At 41.3% G+C, this 17047-nt stretch overlaps 1 protein-coding gene across 8 annotated transcripts in view; it reads left to right on the top strand.

Moving 5' to 3' along the window:
* The window catches only part of EFCAB11 (EF-hand calcium binding domain 11), a 157286-nt gene that overhangs the window by 45387 nt on the left and 94852 nt on the right, over nt 1-17047 (top strand). The window contains exon 6 of one of the 8 annotated variants that reach the window (XM_060620525.3): nt 6889-7436. The exons of 6 other annotated variants lie outside the window; for them this stretch is intronic. In XM_060620525.3, the coding sequence (XP_060476508.1) occupies nt 6889-6925 (37 nt within the window). In that variant the 3' untranslated portion in view covers nt 6926-7436. Of the gene's footprint in view, nt 1-1451; nt 5839-6888; nt 7437-17047 lie in introns of those variants that run through there. One more of the 8 variants, XM_060620527.3, reaches the window with a different exon arrangement.

Here is a 17047-nt window from a genome sequence, read left to right as displayed (position 1 = left end):
TTTTTAAAGAGTAGGGAGGCTTTTTTCTTTAAAGGTTAATAAAGTTCAAGATTTTTTTACAGAGTAAGTAAAAGGAATTCTGGTTATTCTTCCTTTTCTTTTTTTTTTTTTTTTTTTGCCCCAGTTTAACTTAACGTAGTTGATAGTACCTACCATGCCAACAATTAGTAAATATTTGCCAATTATCTGCCTTATTTCATGGAGCTTCTGGCCAAGTCTCTTGGTTAAGAGAGCATGTTTGGAGTAAGTGTTCCTTTGCTTGTTGGCTGGGAGACCTTTGAGAAATATCTCAATTTACCTTGGTTCCCTTAACTGTAGAGTGTGCAGCTATAAATTAGGATAATAATGGGTTGTTGATAACAATTCTTGCAAAGCACCTAGCTCCTTGCCTGGCACAATATGAATGCTCCGGTGGGGCATAGTGGTGGTGGTGGTGGTGATGGTTATTACTGGTAAGATTACTGCTCTCACTGCTATAACTATGCCAGGCCAGGGCTGAGTGCTAACATGTGGAGTGAGACTCCCTTGATTTCATCCCCAAAGCCCAGGACTCTGTCTTTAGGGTCGAGTTCACAGGTGATTGCCAGTGCTGTTACTTGGGCTGTATAGACTCCTTTTATCTCAACACTTTGTCTCCTAGGATTTTGGTATTGACAAGGGTATGGACAGTGGGCCTTTTATCTGCAAATTGGCCATCAATGTCAATGTTGCAAGTTTCTGTGACTGGACCTGTTTCTTACAAAGGGCTGTGTTGGAGTGGAGGTGGGGGGAGTGGGCTACCTGCTCCTGTCTTGCTAGGGGAAGGTTCTAGTGTTTGTCTACAGAGCCTGAAATAGCCTCTGATCTGCCGTCTCTCCACCCTAAAGCTCCCGTGTTGCTTTGCAGTGGCTGCAGCCCTCCTTCAGCCCTTCTAGAATTGAAGTTTTCCGAACGGGTGGCAGACGCTTTCTTTGTTGAAATTCACTCTCCTTGGCAGTCCTCCAGGGCACACGGCAATGCCTATTTATTTGATTTAGCTTTTGTTTGGTTCGCCTTGTATTTGGTCTGTTTTGCTTTGTGCAGATCTTTTTCTCTCCAAATTTTCGTGTTTCGATTCCTTGGACCTCATTTCTATTTATTTTGCTGGCTGGCTTCGTAGTATTGCTAAAAGTTGTTTGCTTTAAGCGATCACAAAATGAGTAGCCTTAGATTCATTGGTCTTTTCTCTCACCAGCCTGATCCATAGCATGGGAAGTAGCTCACTTTTGTTAATGATAAGAACAAAATGGCCTTTATGTTTTCCCCTTTGTCACATCCTAATACTATACCACAGTGTCCCCAGTTCTCTTTCTTTGTCGTTTCCTCTCCCCTAGCCAGTAGGCTCATGTCAGTTTTGAAAAAGAGACAGTAGTTGAACTCTTCTGAATCCTGTTTTCTCCCTTCCCGGGTGTCCTTCCTGCTTCTTCCCACAGGTGAAAGACGCTAAAAGTCAGACTCTCATATCTTCCGTGGGAAGCTCTCAACACTCAAAGTGACATGGATACTCAGAATACACCTAATACATTTTTTGTAAAGAACTACTACAATTTAATTTAAAAAACAAAAGAAAGAAAGAAAGCTGTACACCACACCCCACCACCCCAAACAGGCAATTCATAGAAGAAGAAACCAGAAGAGATGCGCAAACACAAGGAAATACAATTTCACACCTACCACGTAAGCAAAAATGTAAAAGTCTGACGATATCCCAGAACACTTACACATTGCTGGTTGGGATGACTGCGTTGGACACAGCGTATACAGCTTTCAAATTTAGACCCTCTGTGGATGCTTGGTAATGTTTCCAGATCCTCCCTGGATGCCTGATCGTATGTGTGGTCCTCACCGTATACTTAACGTGCAACATGACTCCTGTCTTCTTGCCCCCAGTCACGTTAGGAGGGGTCTCTGCCCTGTGCACTTCTGTCCTCAGGCTTATGTCTTTTTCTGTCTTAGAAATAAATATGTGTTATCATCTACTGCATTGCAGACACTGGGAGTATATGAAAGGAAACAAGCCAAGCACTGCCCTGCCCTCGAGGAGCTTATAGTCCAGTTGGCGAAATAGGTAGTTAGCATCCAAGATGGTTAATCCTGAAAGGTGACTGCAAAGCATTATGGGAATGTACGGAAAGGATGCCTAATGGGGGCTGAGGATGGACATGGGGCTGACTTCAGAGAAAGCGATCGCCAGTGTGAGAGTGAAGGATGGAAATAGGGAGGGAGAGAGTGTCCTATGCAGAATGCATCTGCAGAGGTCAGCAGCAGAGCCTGGCGATTCTACCAGCTGAGAGTTCCTCCATACAGCTGGTCTGTTACTGAATCCGCTCGCTCTCGTTTGTCCGGGTGGGTGGCTAGGGCCAGAAGGCTAAACAAAGAGTGATGGGGCTGGAAAGGTAGCCACAGGACAAATCATGGAGGCTTTGTACCTTTCAGGAAGTTTGAACTTTGTCCTGAGGGCAATGGAAAATCAGTGACAAAGTAGGGAAGTGACGTGATCAGATTTGTGGTTTGCAGTGTGGAGAGTGGATTCAAATGTGGCAAGCGTGGCTTCTATCAGGGTTGATCCCAGGGACCACCTTCCCATACTCCTCTTCTCCTTAACCCCACTGTGTGTCCTGATCAGCAGTCCAGCTTCTTGCAGTTTCCTGATTAGCACAAAGACTTGCCCTAAACTCTAACCTCTTTTCTAGCTTCCTGCCCTCAAACCCAGAACTCTGCCTTCTCCCAAGCTTCTAGCTGCACTTGTGCTAAAATAAATGAGTCATCCGGGACATCCACTAGATTATCATCGTGTGGCCCGGAGAGTCCATTACTTTGCTGACTAGCTTGGATCCCCGGGGACGTGGAGGCCAACTTGGATGTAACCTGAGCTTTGACTCCTGAAATTCATTGCAGTTCACACACTTGGCCTTTCCTGCCCAACCAGACCAGGTCAGACTTGACCTGGGAGAATTCCTGTAGCCTCTTATTTCACTAGCTATTCCACGCTGGTTTCCATTACACTCCCATGTAGGACAATAAAAATGAGAAGAGGGATTGAAGTGAGACGAATTGAACTAGCCAACAGACTTTGGGGAAGTTACTTGACCTCTGTGTGCGTCAGTCACCTCATGTGTAAGATGTAATTATGAGAGAACGTACGTCACGGAGCTGTTTGGGGGTCGTACGAGGGACCACATGGGAGGACGCCGTGCGCGGCCCCTAATAGGCACCCACCGTTCATTAATGTTTTAGTGAAGGTGTCCGGCCCATCATAGAGCAAGAAACAGGAGAACATAAAAGGCTTTTGAGTTCAGCAATAATTTGCCACCACTGAATGGATAGTCATCTTGAAAGGTCTTCTCTGCCTCTCCACTGCGGATAATGGAGAGATGACAGTAATACTACACCCCCCCCCCCCCCCCCCCGCCCAGTCAGGGGTCCTGACCAAGTTGGCTTCATTTCAGATCTGAGATGTTATTCTGTTGATTTTGTTCCAGAGATCGGCTGCATTTTCGTGAAATGAAATCCCCTTTGCATTTCATCAATTGTGCTTTCTTCCAAAAGACAGTCACGGTATTTGTCTCAACTTTATAGTTTGAGCCTCCCAGGACCAGCCTTTCTTGCTTCTTAATAGTGATAATAACAGCCACTAGTTGATCAGAGAGTAGATGACAACTCTCTCTCTCTCTTGATTCATTCCACAAATGAGTTCCACATGTAAGGCACTAAAGAGGGTCCCTTCCGGTCTATAAGAGCAAATCAGACAGGACAGTCTTTCAGGGAGTGACTGTAAGATTAGGTAGAAAACAGTACCTACTGCAGAAGCACAGAAAGCTGAGAGGATTTAATTCCAGCCAGGGCAGTCCCAGAATTTAGCAACGGAGTCCGGATTTGAAAAACCCTGGGAGGAAAGGCACCCAGGGAGAGAGAGAGAACAGCACAGACGGTGAGCGGATGGAGGGGAGTGGGAGGCAGTGGTCTCGAGGACGTGATAAAATAGTGAACACGACGCGGGTGCCAAGCCCTGTCCCCAACCCTTTGCTTGTCGGTAACTCCTTTGATCCTCACAGCAGCCCTGGGAGGTGGCGACTGTTATTCCTCCCATTTTACAGATGAGGAGACCAAGGGGGGCAGAGCGGCTGGGTGACTTGGCAAAGGTCACGTGAACGGACAGAAATTGGCTGTGACCCAGACAGTCTGACCCCAGATTGGAAGCGCAAATAAGCACATCCATCTTGCAGGGGAGAACCTTTTTGTCTTTCCCTTTTATATCTCGCCCCATGTGCACCCTTGAAAGGGATTTTTCAATCTCTTTATCAATCAGGTCTACTACAGTTTACAGATTTTTGAAGGAATCATTTTATTTAAGGGCTCTTTCCAGTTCACTTTCAATGGAATAAAGATCTGGACAGCATATAAATTTTCACAGTAAAAAATAGAGCTGTATAATCTATGGCTATAACCCTTTTCAGAGACCTAAGGCTGTGGATATATGAAAATACTTTAGCTGAATTGTACACCCTTTTTATAAAATTCCCTGATTTCTGACAATTTGGTCATAAAACCTTTTGATAAAAATCTCAAAAACCTCATACTGCAAAACTGTAAAATGTGACTGTGTTAAGGGCCAAAAAAAATTCTGTATTTTAGACTGTCATGAACTGTTTAAACATCATAATGGGAAACATTTATGGCTTAAATAATTGAAGTCCACGTTTCTCAGAATCCATCTACTCTTCTCAACCTTTTGTTAGACCTTCAGACAAATCACCAAAGTGACTGGCTTGAGTTTCTCCATTCCTCTGTCTTCTCCATGGTGGGGGAGTGGGATGTGCCCTGGGCTGTCATTCAGCTGTTCAGGCTTGGAGCCCATATTGTGGGGAACTGACTCGGGCATGTCTGTTAATTTCCCTATACTTCGGTTGCCTCTCCTTCTAGCTTTAAATACCTTGATTCTCTGTTTTCATACCTTTTGTTGGATTACTCTTTAAAAAAGATTCTTGTTTACATTTATTTATTTTTGGGAGACAGAGGGAGACAGAGCACAAGTGGGCGAGAGGCAGGGAGAGAATGAGACACAGAATCCGAAGCAGGCTCCAGGCTCTGAGCCATCAGCACAGAGCCCGATGTGAGGCTCGAACTCACAAACTGTGAGATCATGACCTGAGCCGAAGTCGGACGTTTAACTGACTGAGCCACCCAGGCCCCCTTGTTGGCTTGCTCTTTAAAGAAAACAGTGATTCTAATGTCTTTGGCAAGAAATGAAAAAAATGCAAATAATTTGCTCATCAGTGTCATCAAACATCGTCAATTTCAGCATTATTTAACAAATGTTTATTAAGCACTTACTATGTGCATGATAAATTATGTGTTTCGCTGCCCAGCATTACCAGTCATGACAATGTTAAATCCTCAGATTTACTTGGAATTTACCTTCTCTGTTTCCCCATTCTCATGTCTGCATTATATACTATAGAATCTTATACTCTTTATTTAATCTTATTTTCTTATATCCCAAGCAAACAGAGCCAAAGAGAAAACTCTAATCTCAAAGGGATCCTTAGCATGTTGCAAATTATGATTAAATCGTATTCTTTCCATTTTTTTTCGGTGTTAAGCAGCCCCATTTCAACCTACTGGAAAAACCATAGCCGTCAGATGTTCGCATCTAATCCAGATGGGTCAGCTGACATACTAGTTTTAATGGTTTGCAGTGATAAATTTGTCATCGGATTGGAGCCTTTCTCTGGGTTGTAAATTGCTCAGACTCAAATGCTATGGAAAATTTACAAGGACTGCCGTTAGAATAAAATGTTTTAAGTTACCTCAGTTGTACTTGGCGGGGGCGGGGGGGGGGAACCTGGTAAGGGGTGTATCAGATAACCGTAAGTTCACGTGGCAAAAAAACAGCTACTGGGCTGCTTGTCAAATAATAAACTGGATAATGATGATGGCAAAAGCACCTGTCATTTTTTGATTGCCAGGCATTGCCACTATTCCATTCACTCCTCACAATAAGCTAATGAGTTGTACACCATTGTTATGATTCCTATTTCACAGATAAGAAAACTGAGCTTAGAGAAGTTAAATAATGTTCCCAAAGCCACACGGTTAATGAATAGCTGGCAATGCTCTAAGTTGCTTGTTGTCACCCTCTGTTCATCATATTTAAAGTGAGAGCCATTATCCTTATCCTCAAGTCAGCTCTTTCTTTCTATTTCTGTCAGTGATACCATGATTTTCCCAGCTTCACTTGTGCAGTCAGCATTGATCTTTCCTTTTCTGCCGTGGCTCTTCATTTGTTCAGCCACTGGTCCCTTTGCTCGTGCAGTGTCTTTGTGCTGTCAACCCCTCTTCCCATGATGTTGGTGTAGTAAGTGTCTGGGCCCCGCTTATAAGGGTGCGTGCTAAAGGCACCCTCTGCCCCCTCTCCTCAGGTTCTTCTAACTTCTCTCCTGATGAGCTATGACCTTCACTCATCATGTGCATGACTCCTTTCTGGGATGTCCCTTCCTCTGCATCCTTCTCTGTGAGCCCTTCCGGCGAGGTTGGGTTCCCTCCTCTGTTGCGTGACCCAATGCGTCCGTTCCTCAGTGACTGTCCCCTCTTCTCAGTGTTCGTGATGGTACTTCTTTATCTCATTGTGCACTGAGCACGTGCCACCTGCCTTGCATGCCATAGGGCTCCTCCTGCCTGTGATCTGCCTCTCTCTCCCAGTGGTGCTTAGGACCCCTCATGAACATCTGGAACATTGCTGTGTGCCCGGAAGTGCACGTTTCCAGGCCCCACGTGCATGTATGAGGACAGCAGCTTTTATGGTAACTGTATGGTAATTCATTGAGTCACGAACTCTCCCATTAATGCCCCAAACCTTATTATTCACAGACCCAGTTCACTGGAAAAGGAGCACAAGCATTCATGAGGCGGTCGGTTGTTTGCAAAGATGGCGGTAACAACTCCCTCCACCCCTTCCCTGTGGGCACCCTCCTTTGCAGAGTACCGTGGCTCCTCCCATCAAGAGGTGGAGTTTTCCTCCACTGTCTGAGTCTGAGCTGACTTTGTGACTTAATTTGACCAAAGGTTGTGGCAAAAAGTAGCAAACCACCAAAACCTGAGGGTCACATTGGGAATCCCCCTCTCCAAGGATCCCTTCGGAAGCCATGCCTTTAGCTCCATCAGCCACTGAGGTTTCGTCCCACTGTGTGCACACAGAGGTGGTTTGAGAGGCTTCTTTAATGGCAGTGCGTTTTAAAGTTCTGCACCTCGGGGTGCCTGGGTGGCTCAGTCGGTTAAGCATCCGACTTCAGCTCAGGTCACGATCTCGCGGTCCGTGAGTTCGAGCCCCGCGTCAGGCTCTGGGCTGATGGCTCAGAGCCTGGAGCCAGCTTCCGATTCTGTGTCTCCCTCTCTCTCTGCCCCTCCCCCGTTCATGCTCTGTCTCTCTCTGTCTCAAAAATAAACGTTAAAAAAAATTAAAAAAAAAATAAAGTTCTGCATCTCTATAGAAAGGGTCTTAAAAGTAGGTAATAAATTATGATTGTTTACACACTCTAATACTACAATTCTGTGTTGTCTCTATAATTTCCTAAATGTAATCCAAAGCTAACATTGATTTTAAAAATGCTAATATTTTCACAAGGCTCAGTTAAAAAAAAAAGCGCTTGTGTTCTTGGTTTGCAAACACCTGGAATTTCCCCTCCCTTCTCTCCTGCCCATTCTGTGGAAACAAGGCCTGTATTTGCCAAATAGCAAAACAGCCTTTATTTGACAATGTATGTTTTACTTTTGTGCCGCCGTTGAATCCCACTAACATTTTCTTTCACGGAAAATGACCATTTCTTCCAAGAGTATGTGATTTTTTTTTTCAAATGCATGAAGTTTTAAAAATGAAACTTCATTTCAGACAGAATGATCTCTGGTTTTATGAAAGTGGAATATTTTTTACGGTTCTGTGGCTGTTCATCATTTTAAAACCTATTAGTTGTAACAGGTCAGCTTGAAAAATGAGGAGTTTTAAATTTAACTTAGACAAAATACCTCACGATAGATTCTGAAACTGCGCCAGTAAAACTGTGTTTAAATGATTCTTGAATTTGTTTCTTAAGGGATAGTTTTCTCCTTTAAATGTGTATTTGGTAAAGCACAGTAATTCAAATTCTGGTAGATGTGTAGGACTTCCAGATTCATGCATAACGCAGACAGCACTGTTTGCGGGGCTTTGACTCCTAATGACTGACCTAATGTGTTGTGTCTCCTTTTTCTGGCTGAGAGAAGGGATCTCATTTATAAGCATTTTATTCAGTAATATGTTCATATTGCGTTCTGCCTCATACGATTTCTCAGACTACGAGAATACCTGCGACATACGGAGATAGCTCCTATCATCGCTAGCAAAGTACAAGGTAATTTGGATAGAAAATACGTAATGTAATAGCTGTAGTCACAGAATATAATTAAATTAGTGCCTAGTGTAAAAATAGTGAAAGGATTTATTTTTAGTTTTTAATGGATCAGATGAATGTGATTAAAATATGTAAATTAAATAACAGCATTCATTTCCGTGCTGTTCTCTGTGGCTTCGGCTCTCGCCAGTCTGTATCATGAGGAGTCCATTTTCTTCTCCCCTCCCCCATTTTCCAGTAAACCCAGTATTCAAGACCGTGAATTTGGTAAAATAGGGAATGCATTTGTTACATGCTTCAAAGCCTTAAAATGGAGGGATTCATTCATCCATTTAGGAAACAGTTTTTTAGTACCTACTGTGCACCTAGTCCCTTTCAGGGTGCTTGCGGGGAGAGCTGTGAGCAAAGCAAACAAGGTCCCTGCTCTCAAGGAATTGAGTTTAGTTGTAAGACGACAGGCAGTAACTGAGTAAACGAGTTAACCTCAGATACGGATAACATGCTATGAGGAAGGTAAAATAATACTTGAGAGGATGACTGAGGGGGAGGTGGGTAGTTTTAGACGGGGAGGCTAGGGAAGGCCTTTTTGAAGGGTAACCTTTGAATAAGACGGAAGTGATGAAAAGCTGACTGGGAGGAGAGCCACCCAGAAACCGGAAGAGCATTTGAAAAGGCTCCAGGGACGCCTGGGGGGCTCAGTCAGTTAATTAAGCGTCTGACTTCTGCTAGGGTCATGATCTCGTAGTTCGTGGGTTCGAGCCCCGCGTCGGGCTCTGCGCTGACAGCTCAGAGCCTGGAGCCTGCTTCCGATTCTGTGTCTCCCTCTCTCTCTGCCCCACCCCGCTCACTCTCTGTCTCTGTCTCTCAAAAATAAAAGTTAAAAAAGAAAAAATTGAAAAGGCTCTGAAGCGGGTGTAAACTTGGCAGGATAGGGAAAGTAAAAGACAACCAGAGTGGCTGGATTGCAGTGAGTAAGAGCAGGATTGGGGGTGAGACTCGAAAAGTAGATGGGGGCACAATGACACATGGATGCCCCTCCACAGGATGTTATATCATGCAGTTACTATATTTTACTATATCATACCACGTTCTGTGTTTTATTATATATCCTATCGTATTGTGTATATGGTATTACTATTACTTATTTTTGTAACCTTCTCTAAGGTTATAAACCTTGTAAAGAGAGAGATGAAAGGTTAAAGAAGGACATTAAGGGTCTTCAGGAAGTGTAGGTTTTCTGAGCATTTCCAGTATACAAAGTCACAGCAGTGGGCCGTAGTATCCTTTTTGGTATCCCCACCATCTTCCCACATTAGTTTCTAGTTATCAGTGAAGTTCAGTTCAGTGGATGTCCAGAGTCCATGCTGGGCACAAGGGACTAAATCTCCTGGGCTGTTACGGATGAACGTGGCAGAAAATGTGATAGACCCTCCCTGGAAGGCAACTTTCCTGGATTGTATCGATCATTTCAGTCCGTGGTCAGCTACCTTTCATAACGTCTTTTTTATCCTTAGGTTACAAATTGTAAAATGATTTGAAGGACCAGATGCCTAATCTAAATGTCAGTGATTTGTAATGTTAATGTAGTCTTCATTTGTTCCTCTTCATTGGAGACACAAGACTTGAAAAAATGATTTTGAGACCTGCATGGGCATCAGTCCCCAAAGGGTTTATCACTTGAATTATTTTTCTCCTTGAGGAAGGAACTTGTTAAAAATTAGCAATTTAGGGGCATTGGGTGGCTCAGTCAGTTAAACATCGACTCTTGATTTCGGCTCAGGTCATGACCTCACGGTTCGTGAGATCGAGCTTTGCATCAGGCTCTGCACTGACAGCATGGTGCCTGCTTGGGTATCTTTCTCCCCTTCTCTCTCCCTCTCTGTCTGGCTCTCACCCATTCGCGTGAGGGCACACTCTCTTTCAAAATAAATAAACTTTATTTAAAAAATTAACAATTTAGGGGCGTCTGGGTGGCTCAGTTGGTTAAGCGTCCAACTTTGGCTCAGGTCATGATCTCATGGTTTGTGGGTTCGAGCCCCACATTGGGTTCTGTGCCGACAGCTCAGAGCCTGGAGCCTGCTTCGGATTCTGTGTCTCCCTCTCACTCTGCCCGTCCCGGACTTGTGCTCTGTATCTCTGTCTCTCAAAAATAAATAAACATTTAAAAAAAATTAACAAGTAAATACAATACATGAAAGCTTAAAAAATATGTGCACTTTTAAATGAAGCAACACAGATTTGTAGACTCTGTTCTATTACGCTTATGATTCAGGGTGTCTGAGTTAGACTAGGGGATCAGGAAACAATACAGACCATCTCCTTTCTGTGTGTCTTCAGACCATCTTAGTCACGATATACTGACTTACAATTTCCACTGAATTAAACTTTCTAGTGATTTATAAGACATTGAAATGCATTACTAAGAACACTTACTGAGTCTTCCTTCAGAGATAATTAATAAAAAGATTTTGTTATCAAAGGCAACAATTTAGGGTTCCTTCTGGCAAAGGTAAGTTCTAGAAGTTTCCATGGTTTGCTGCTAGTAACTCCATTCCTTGGATGATTGCTTGGCTTTATTCTTTCTGACTCTCATTCTGTGGTTTAATGGATTTTCCCCATTTAAAATAAAACTGTAGATGCCAGTGCTACATTTAGTGTCTATGTCCAGGCATGGGCAATGTCTCTTTTCACTGACTTTGTTCCAGGGGTTCTGGAAAGGAGCTGACCAGGCCTCACTGTGACAGGGCATAGTTTTTTCAGCTCCACCCCTCATTCTCTTGTAGATGTACGTGTGGTATGTCAGTGTGTGTCACATATATGTAAAATCATCGAGGCAGAAAAAAAAGTGCATATAAGAAACAAAACATTCCATTTCAAATGTGGTTGAAACCACCCTGGGGAGCCCTGCCTGCTGGCCTTTCCCTTCCTCTGCCCCAGAGATAATCACTATCCTGAATTTTTAAGCTCACTCACGTGTGCCTTTATATTTTATGACACAGATTTATGTGTTTTAGGTAATATATAGTATTGTTTTATTTATTTTTAAGCCTTACATAAACTCAGATTGCTTTTTCTCTAATCGTTATATTTTTGAGACTTACTTACGTTAATATACACGTATCATTCATTTTCTTTTTCTGCTGCAAAGTATTCTGTTGGGGCTGGAGGGGCACAGTAGCCTAGCACCCTCTTTTGCCATCCAGAGTAAATCGGGAAATAAATGCAAGTGTTACGAGTAGTAGCTAAAAATGTCAGCACTGTCTGTGGGATGGCTCTGTTGAAGGGGTGGATGTGCTGGATTGCAGCCAGAATTAAATAGGTTTCCCCTCAGACACAGGCACCCCACATGAAAGCCTGCCGCTATGGCACTGGGGAGCAGAGCACTGCGCATGCCCCCACAGTCAGGTGGCTCTTACAGAGAAAAGGAGGAGGTACGCCAATTAGGTAAGTCACTTCTCTAGGAGGAATGGGTGAGGACAAGGGGAGAGGCCGGGAATATTACTCCAAAAGAGGTTCCTCTGCATGGAAATATAAAGATGGAGAATCTCTGCAAGATTGACCTAACTTCTCAAATTCCTTTACGTTGTAGAATTTAAGGCTTAAAGTTTAAATCATAATGCCCAAATTCTCATTTTTTGCCTCCACTAGTGTAATTACATGAAAGGCTGTATACCACAAAACACCTCTGATCTATCAAAAAGCAAATTCATCGACCACTTGGAAACTGTCTATGTGTAACAAACCTTTTCCATTTTAACTAATCCGATGGTAATGCTGTATTAATGCTTTTATTCTCTCCTCAGAGCCTGTAGACATTGTTGTCATCCAAAGGCACTCAAGTACTAAATTACATATCATGCTACTTAGATAAGGAAATTGCATCATGATTTTCTTAATTCTTTGTAAGAGTGGTTTCTTAAAGGGTCACAGACTTTCACCAACGGAAAGATCCCTAAAACTTGGTACAGTCTCTTATTTTACACATGTGAGGTTCAATGACCCATCCAAGGTCACACATCTAAGCAGACATAGGTCAAGTTTGGGACTCAGGTCTGTCAGCCCTGGTGCAGCGGGCTCCCCATTGCAATGGTGTCTTAGTCCATTCAGGCTGCTGTAACAGAAGACTACGGACGGGGTGGGGGGCGGGGATAGGGGAAGGCTTAAGCAACGGATATTTATTTCTTACAGTTCCAGAGGCCGGAAAGTCTTAAGATCTAGGGGCTGACAGTTCTGGGTTCTGGTGAGAACTTGCTTCCTGGTTCATAGGCAGCTGCCTTCTTGCTGTATCCTCACATAGTAGAAGAGGCAAAGGAGTTCTCTGGGGTCCCTTATATAAGGGCACTAATCCCAGAATGAAGGCTCCACCCTCATAACCTAAGCATCCCGAGAAGCCCCCCCCCAAATACCGTCACACTGGGGATTAGGTTTCAATATATGAATTTTGAGAAGACAAAACATTCTGTCTATGCAAATGGATTATAAAATTATAGCTTTATTCTCTATTTTTATCATGTTGATGTGTATTTTTACAGCTAGATTTCCTTGACTGATAGGTTTCGGTGCATTTTGCTTTTTCATTGCTGGCATCTTTTTTGTTTCTCAACACTGAAGGAACTGTTTATCATACTTCATTAAATTAGCCTTATGGAAGTAATGTGTACTCTTTTCATTCCTTATTTTCTACTGGTGTTTACTTGCTAGTCTTTCCAACAGGTTGTGTAAATAAGTGAAGTGTGAAGATAAATTATTCCAAAATGGCATATCAACAGTTTGCGTACATTAAAACTATGATGTAATAGTTTGAATCTGATGTAATAAGATGTAAATTTGTAAATGTATGTACTTATTTTTTTAATATACTTTTTCCATGCATAGCTATCTTTTATTTAAGTTAGTGTGTTTAATAATACAATGAGCGCATTCAATCCAAGAACTAAAATACTACCGTTAACTCCCATTTATTTAGGTTCCCCTCCATTCTGTTTCCCTGCTTTCCTCCCATAGGACCCACTACCCCAAATTGAGTGTTTATTATTCCTTTGGTTTAAACACACACACACACACACACACACACACACACACACACACACAAATACATATATGTATATACACATACACACCCATATGTATTTCCCTAACGTTTAAACTTTCTCATTTTAAAACTATATAAAAAAGGTGTCAAATGTTTGTAGTCTTTAGTGACATGCTTTTTTCACTCAGTGATATGTTTCTAATATTTATCCCTGGTTTGTGTGGAATTAGAATTCACTCATTTTAAATGTGTGTAACGGTCCATTGTATGAATTTACCATAATTTATCTATTCTTCTATTGATGGGCATTTTGTTTTTCCCCCTAGATTTGCCTGTTTTTGCTATTACTAGTAACACTGTATGGAGAGTCTTTTTTATTTTTTATTTTATTTTAGAGAAAGACCGTGAGTAGGGAGGAGGGGCACAGGGAGAGAGAGACGCTCAGCACAAAGCCTAATGTAGGGCTTAATCCCATGACCCTGGGATCATGACCTGAGCCAAAATCAAGAGACAGACACTCAACTGACTGAGCCACCCTGGTGCTCCCTTTATGGACAATCTTGTACCATAATTCCTCATGCCCATGTGCAAGTGATTCTCTTAGGAGTAGAATCCCTGGGTTATGAGGTATGCAAATGTTTACATAAATAGTGCCAACGTTTTATAATGCCAAATGATATTTCCAAATCATCCCATTAATTTGCAGTCTCATCAATGTATGAGAGAATCTGTTGACCTGCACCCTCTCCAACACTTGGTATTATTAGACTTTTTAATCTTCTCTAATGGAGTGGGTATAGTATCTTGTTGTGGGCTTGATTTTATATTTATATTAATAGTGGATCATCTAACATATGTCTTCATGTTTATTGGTCTCTTCTGTGACATATCTGTCCATGGTTTGTACCTCTTTTTCAGTTGTATTTATTGATTTGACCATGCTCTTTATAGATGTTCTCAGTACAAATATTTTGTCATTTTAACAGATACATTCTCCCATTTTGTGGCTTATCTTTTCACTATCTTCAGATATCTTTTGAAACATGAATTAATTTGGTTGAATTTGTGAATCTTTTTTGTAGTAGGGTGATTGTGTCTTATTTAAGAAACTCTTATTTCAAGGTCAGAGAGGCACCCATATTTTCTTCATAAAAGCTAAAGTTTTGCTCTTGAAAATTAAGTCCTTCATACTTTAGAGTAAATTTTTGAGTATTGCGTGGTGTGTTGGAACTTTTTCCATATGGTTAATCATTATTTTCAGGGTTTTTTTTTTTTGACTGTGCCCTTTTTTCTGTACATCTCTGCCACACTGCCTCTGTTCCTGTGTTTTCTGTTCTGTTCAATTGGTCACCAAACACCAATTCTGCGATGTCTTCATAAAATCTTAATATCAGTAGGGCAAGTGTCCCTCTTTACTTTTCTTCTTCAGCAGTGTATTGATTATATCCCATTCTCTGCTTTTCCATATAAATTCTAGAGCTGGCTTGTGAAGAGCCAAAAAAAAAAAAAAGACCCTGTTCATATTTTAATTAACATTTCATTGAGTCTACACATCAATTTCTCAATTTCTAGAGAATTAATATCTTACTAATATCGTCTTCCTATCCATGAATATGGTGTATTTTCCATTTAATTATTTTTTTAAAACCTTTCCAAAAAGTTTTATAATTTTCTATACCATCATACCACCACTATCACCGTCATAATCATTATATTTTTCAGTTTTATAAGGTTTTCTAATTTCCAGGCCTTATTCTATTATTTTGTATTCAGTATTCACAACAACCTTATGAGGTAGGTCCTAGTAACAGGAGATATTTTACACAGGAAACTGAGGCACGTAGTGGTCAATTGACTCACCTCTGATCAAACAGCTAGTAAATGGCAGAGGCAGGATCTGAGCCAAGGTGCTTAGTACAGAATTTGTGTTTTTCATCACTAATCTGTATTACAAATAGATTTTTTCTTGTGTTGGATTGAGTCCGACATACTTTATTGAGATATAATTGACATACAACATTGTGTAAATTTAAGTCATACAGTGTGCTGATTTGATACATTTATGTCTTGTAATATGATTACCACAGTAGCATTAGCTTACGTTTATATCACGTCACACGATGATCATTTCCATTTTGTGGTGAGAACAAAGTCTAGTTCCTTATCAGTTTTGAAGTTCATCATACAGTATTTTATAGTTCTTGTTACCATTCAAATGGTAGCTTTTGAAAATGGTTTTAAAATTACTTGTAAAACCAAATAGAAACATACTTGATTTTTGTATATTGATATAATATCTAGCAGGCTTGTTAAATTTGTCGATTTTTATGGGTATTTTTATGAAGGTAATACTATCAGTGGAAGATGGTAACCATTTTCTTTCTTTCCAATTCTTATGTCTTTAATTTCTTTTTCTTGACTTAGGCACTAAGATGAATACTTCCGGTAGTGATAGTGTCTTGTTCCCAAACTCAGAGGGAAAGACTTCAACATCTTATCACTTAATTTGATCATAGCTATAGAGTTTTATAATTAGATCCTGTGTCAGATTAAGGAAGTTGCCACCTAGTCTAGTACATAGAGTTTTTAGCAAGAATGGGCATTAAGTTTTATTACATGCCTTTCCTGTATCTATTGAGATGATGATAATTGGTTTTTACTTTAATGTGTTCATGTGGTGAATGACATACCTGTATTTTAGTTTAAACCCTATTTGGTCATGCTATTATCTTTCTTTCTACGTAGTTAGATTCAGTTTGTTAATATTTTACTTAAGGTGTGTGTGTGTGTGTGCATGCACACACTATTCGTACAGGACCACGTTAAAACAAGTTTTCAGACTGAAATTTCTGTACCACTCAAGGTATGCTTAGATCCAAAGTGCCAGTCTACAAGAGGGTCAGTCAACATCCATAAGACCTCTCGGATATGGGTTATCATTTTTCCTTTCATTTTTTTCTTGCTACTTTATTCAGGGCAACTTCCATGTAGCCCTATGGGTATCAGCTAATGTGGGGAAGTTACCCTGTGAGATAATCCATGGTGGGCAAGCCCTGGGTCTTTACTCCTGGTCTCTTCTCCTGTGAAGCCACCAAACCAAAGCCCAGGTGCAGATGTGGACCCTCACCCTCAGGGCAAAAGTGGTTGGGGGAATTTCCACTAACCACTTTGGGTTTGAGCTACCCCAAGCATATGGCCTGGCCCCACCATGTTTTAAACTCGGTGCCTTTAAGGTAGTTTTGTTTTAGTTCTTATGCAACATTTTTTTTTTTAAGTGGGGGAATTGATCGGACTATTCTGAAACAGAAACTCACATAAATTATTAAATACTTTTCTCTCAAACTTTTTTTTTTTGTAAATTCTCTTTTCCAAATATTGATTTATTGGGAAGAGAATTGGGTTTACTAAGTGTTGGAAAAGACTAACAGCTTATTTGTAAGAGATGTAGAAAATACATAAAATTAGTAACGCATTTCTAGTTCGGTGGTTCTGGCATTTCAGTTGTGTTCTATGTTCTGTCGCTACCTAAAGGATATGCCTAAGTATTTCTCACCACTATGGTTCCTCTTTTGAATATCATTTAGAAGGTGTAAGCTAGGGGCAGCTGGGT

This window comes from Panthera onca, chromosome B3 (genome assembly GCF_046562875.1).
Source record: "Panthera onca isolate mPanOnc1 chromosome B3, mPanOnc1 haplotype 2, whole genome shotgun sequence".
NCBI classification, from domain to species: Eukaryota; Metazoa; Chordata; class Mammalia; order Carnivora; family Felidae; genus Panthera; species Panthera onca.
The sequence above is the reverse complement of the archived record's forward strand: the minus strand, read 5'-3'. Positions and strand labels throughout refer to the sequence as shown.